The sequence below is a fragment of the Ceratina calcarata genome, unplaced genomic scaffold (genome assembly GCF_001652005.2).
Source record: "Ceratina calcarata isolate Rehan_Ccalc_2016 unplaced genomic scaffold, ASM165200v1 scaffold2.2, whole genome shotgun sequence".
Lineage (NCBI taxonomy): Eukaryota > Metazoa > Arthropoda > Insecta > Hymenoptera > Apidae > Ceratina > Ceratina calcarata.
Genome location: NW_017141592.1, coordinates 154,676 through 159,463, shown reverse-complemented (window position 1 = coordinate 159,463; position 4,788 = coordinate 154,676). Strand labels below are relative to the sequence as shown.

The 4,788-nt window shown below is 32.9% G+C and overlaps 2 protein-coding genes across 6 annotated transcripts in view; one reads left to right on the top strand and one right to left on the bottom strand.

Moving 5' to 3' along the window:
* Window positions 1-6: 6 nt before the first annotated feature.
* TBC1D23 (TBC1 domain family member 23) lies at window positions 7-4,645 on the bottom strand. Of its 2 annotated transcripts, XM_018019691.2 has the most exons (10): window positions 4,470-4,645; window positions 4,312-4,402; window positions 3,638-3,858; window positions 3,327-3,531; window positions 2,976-3,212; window positions 2,518-2,893; window positions 2,239-2,452; window positions 1,861-2,172; window positions 1,632-1,764; window positions 1,288-1,561 (listed from the first exon to the last, which is right to left on the bottom strand). In XM_018019691.2, the coding sequence occupies exons 2-10, from the start codon at window positions 4,335-4,337 to the stop codon at window positions 1,288-1,290; spliced, it is 1,998 nt and encodes a 665-aa protein (XP_017875180.1). In that variant the 5' UTR covers window positions 4,338-4,402; window positions 4,470-4,645. The 2 variants fall into 2 exon arrangements, with proteins under 2 accessions (XP_017875181.1, XP_017875180.1); XM_018019692.2 differs by having other exon boundaries at window positions 7-1,561; window positions 4,312-4,643.
* A 31-nt stretch (window positions 4,646-4,676) lies between these two features.
* Window positions 4,677-4,788, top strand: part of LOC108622041 (E3 ubiquitin-protein ligase MARCH5) — a 3,303-nt gene continuing 3,191 nt past the window's right edge. For all 4 annotated transcript variants that reach the window (XM_026811178.1, XM_026811177.1, XM_026811176.1 and 1 more), the window contains exon 1: window positions 4,677-4,779. The gene's annotated coding sequence lies outside the window, so the exon portion shown is untranslated. The remainder of the gene's footprint in view (window positions 4,780-4,788) is intronic.

Below are 4,788 nucleotides of genomic sequence, written 5' to 3'. Positions count from 1 at the left end.
AATATAGACGTAGACATTAAGTAAATGACTTGTTTACATTGGGATCAGCGAAATTATACAACCATAGTTCACCTCATTTTGTACAGTAATTAAATATTTTTTTTGTGAAAGTAATTGAACAGCGTAACAGTACAGATGAAAACACATTAATGTATTACTAGAAAAATGTGATAATATTGGATTATAATGTAATAATATTGCAAAACAGTCGTATTACGTTTACGTTTTAAAATTTGAACATGAGCGTAATTATAATGAAAGAAATGTTTCTATGAATTACAGACATATTTTCGAAAGATCGTAAACTTTAAAAATTTTTCGAAATATAACAGGCAGTGTAACGTCTAATATGTATGCCTGTAAAATTGATATCCACATAACGTATTTTGTATTTCGTGTATTTTGTACCATCTGTACATATTTTGTAAAGACATTTAGTGCAAGATTATATACTATAAAATGCAAATATTATAACCATTCTGTTATCGTTATTTCAAAATGTATTACATTAGGACCAATTATCAGTTCGTTAGAGTGTTAGGTATCATATACCTACTGTAATAGATGCGCGAATTTGTTTGTGATTTAAAGGTATTAATCTCCTTTTGAAACAAAAAATGAATCGTTCAATGTTAAAAATATCGATATCTTTTTATGTATTATATTACATTTAGGTAAAGAAATCTATGTTCTTTGATTCATGGCACTTCACATTCCATCGTAAATAATTGTAATAATAATTTTCGCAGAGTCCATTACCTCTCCTATTCATTCTTACAGTAAGGCCACTGTTTAGCCATTTTATAAATTAAAGAATAAATCGAATAGTAACATTGATACGATACGATTACGAAAAAGAAATGCATAAAATACTATCTCGTGGAAGTAACGTATTTTTGAAAACAACTTAAGTGCGGAAAAAGAATTAGAAGTCTAAGCGTAATTTGCGAGAGTACATACAATAAATTAGTAGAACTATTGAAATCTTAGAATGCAAGTACTAATCGCATGTGTGTGGCCATATTATTCACATAAGAAACGCTTTAAGTGTTCTTAGACCCATTCACAGACTGTTTTCTTCAATTACACTAGTTTTAATGACACATGAAACGTATTATATGTTTGTAGTACCATTTAGTTAAAGCGATCATAAACAACTGAAGAAATAAAAGGAGTTTAAATTCTGAAATTTACTCCGAAAGATTCATCTAAACCGAATCAAAATCAATCACACGTATACCATCGTGCACGATGTTAAAAAACTCTGAGGCTAGTTTGATATTCGCATTAATTTGATGTTTTCAATTGTTTTAAAATCTGTTGGGTAATCAGTTTAGTAGCCTCACTTGCATTAGGAATTAAAAACTTATCCATATCTGAAATTACCGTATCGTTATATTGTGTCGTACCGTACTTGAACGTGATTAGATCCGAGTGCCTCTTTCTAGACGTTATTTTCACGATGCTTGTTAATGGACGTTTCACGATTACATGCGCTGCGCCTTTCCTCTCTTGTATTTCCCGAAGTACAATAAGATGAGTGTCGGTAACCAAAAGTATACTAGAAGAAGATCACTCAGTGATGGACAACGTTAACGTTAATATCTATTTTATTATGATAAATCAGTCACCTATCACAAAGATCTCCGTTCACTTTTACTTCTTGGCACTTAAAGGAATGTAACAATTTCGGATCTTTCATCCACTGTTGAATAGATACAACTTCGATAGGTTCTTCGCTTTCGTTGTTCGTCATTGTCATGTCTGGAAAATTGATACCGTTGTATACGGTCCCCAAAAAAATCAATACTCAGTTACTGTAATAGATATTACATACATATAAATAAAACTGGAACTTACCCAATTCCTGATCATCATCGATACTAAATACCGGGCCCATTTTCTTTTGGTACTTCGTAGGGTCCAAGCTTTTACCATTTCTGTTTTCCATATTGTTGTGAACACTTGCTGATGGATTAACAATATAATCGAACAACTTCCCCTTCACTTTCTTGATCTTCCCGAAAAAGTCAGAATTGTTATTCTTGATCTTGGCAGGACTTGTTTCATTAGAATTTGATTCCGATATATTAGCGCTGCACACTAAGCAATGTTGCGAATTATGATCCACGAGGCTAGAAACGACTTCGTCACCAAAGTACTCATGTATGGCTGAAATAAGACGGACTGATTAGTTTCCGTAGAATTTTAATTTCGAAGGAAATTATGTGCGAATACCTTGATATCCTGATGTAACCATACTGACATATTGGGTATGTTTTTGTAAAAAGGATGCGACTACCATATGCGTGTAACGATCTTCCTCTTGCCTACCACTCCCTAAAAAACAAAGATGTTCGCCACCGGCTTGCGATCCAACAGCCAAAGCTTGTCGTTGTGCTTGCAGTAATCCCTGTACTGCTGTCGCGAAGGCAGCAGGCTCTTGTAGCATCTAAAATATCATTTATGGATTTTAATAAATGGAACATCCCAATACATTAAAAGCAATATACGTACTAAATTACAGTCTAGATGAAATGCAGTTGGCAAGTGTCCTGCATTGTACTGTTCGGCTGGCCTACAGTCCACTAAAAAGAATCTTACAGACTCGACAGAGGTACTAGATACGGACGGAATTTCAATCGAATTCTCAACTAATTCTTGAGCCGAAACGGGTAAGCAAAGAGCGTGCGATATATATTTTTCATCGGAACCATCACCAAACATAATGGGATACAAATCCTGTTTGAAAGACGATGGTGTTTTCATTGCATAATATTGTGCCAACGAACAAAAGTCTGTCACATCTTCTGCTTCTAATGCGCAAGGCATAGCCGCGATCGCCTCTATTATACTTTGTTTATCGTTATCTTTCATGCTTAAAATTTGTTCCCTGTGGAAAAGTGTAGTATATACATATAGTATGTCCTATGAGAATATCATCTTGGAAAGGAATATACGTGTATAATACTCACCTAGCATTTATCACCATAATGAGAGAGAGAAACAACATAAAAAATGGATCAGCTTGCATGAAATATAGATCCCACATTGTACAAACAGCTGGTAATGAACATACGCCTGCAAACAGAGTGGTCACCCAGCCTTTTGTATATTGATCAGGGGACACTCTTTTTGTGTCCAGGAAAGAACATAATTCTGGTTCATGATAAAGTAATAATAGTCTTAAAACAGAACTGTACGTTTCACCTCTGTAAATATATGAAATTATATTATTATTCGTAAGATATAGCAATAGGAAATATTTCAAATAATTAAAGTAGTATCGTTTGAATAGAATACACCACAGTTATGAAATACTATACCTAGGAATATAAAACTCTATTATTGCTTCAAATAAATTATATGTTGCACTACGTGGAAGTTTTAAAGCTATTAAAGGACCTAATAACTCTATCCACCCATTTCCTCGTTTATACTCTTTCCCTTTGCTCTTACAATAAAATGTTAAAATAGATTCTACATCAGAAACAACAGAAACTTTGTCCTCATCATCATTTCCAAGTTTTCCTGCAAAATAAAATAAACTTTAATCGTTTCCTAATTATAGAGATAAATATGATATCTGTTTGCCTAGTGCAAATCATGAGTCATGCAATGTATATAAATTACTTACCAACCAGTTGTTGACAATCCTCACGTATAATATTTTGTTCTGATAAATCATAAACTTCATTAAATTGACTTAGCTGATTACCCAAATCAGTAACATCTAAACAAGCTTGCCATACAGCTGGTCTCAGATTTATAGGAACAGCCTGCCCTTTACAAATTGCATATATATCAGAAGCAGATGGTGTCTCTGTATCAAGCAAAGCTGCTTCTAATTCTAAAATCCTATAAAATCACTTTATATTATGGCAAAAGAATTATGTACTAACACACATATGTACATTCATTTACATTATGTTTTTCCTCAAATAAATATAGTACATATAACAATTGATATAACAATCAGCTAACAAACATCTGTACATTACAGAAAAGTATAGGGAAGGTTATACATTTTTTATATTAATCACTTGTTTGTCACGAGTTAAAACAAATTATTCTGCATCAAAGTGATTCATACAGTTTGAATATAATCTTATGATAAGTCGATTATTTTTAGTTAACTTTTTTAACATTCAAGCGTTAGTGATAGGAAAATAACAAGAGAAATTGAAATGAAATATATTCCAAGAAGTTACAAATGTTCTGTCATCAAAACGAACAATCAGAACACAAGTTCTTGAAAACACAATACCATTTTGTTTAAGGAATTGTAATGAAATTTGAAAATTAACTCACCAGGTGTTTTCATCTTGTAGTGCCATTTTGGTAAACGTCACAATCGTATCGTGATACGTGAACTCGTGAACCTGATATATGTTACAATTCTCTACAACGTAATAAAATTTGTCGATCACTTAGCATTATGCGTTGATTTTCATAACCTTTGCAATTACATTTCTCATCGTTCGTATCTTCTTTAAAATTCAACCATCTATAGACAACGCAAACAGAAACTCGCCCTTGTTGACAGACTGTTGCCATCTTTCAGTTCAGATAACATCTCGATTCTCGAACTCATTTTCAGACGTACAATCGACCTCAAAGATTTTGGCAGAACTAACTTCACGTTACTGTATGTATGTATTAGAGTGAGAACAAAATAAATCTATATTTGTAGGACGAATTTCGCTGAATGCGGTTTCTCTCCATTCGAATTGCAACATATCACAAAAGATTACTGCATCATCTTTCAGTGTCGTATGTGTATGTATA

Bases quoted from the DNA above. Each gene is read 5' to 3' on its own strand.
- TBC1D23 (XM_018019691.2), bottom strand. From the start codon at position 4,337: ATGGCACTACAAGATGAAAACACCTG. The intron at 2,894-2,975 runs GTGAGTATTATA...ACTTTTCCACAG, and splicing joins ATTATGGTGATAAATGCTAG to GGAACAAATTTTAAGCATGA. The intron at 2,453-2,517 runs GTACGTATATTG...ATGATATTTTAG, and splicing joins TTCATCTAGACTGTAATTTA to ATGCTACAAGAGCCTGCTGC.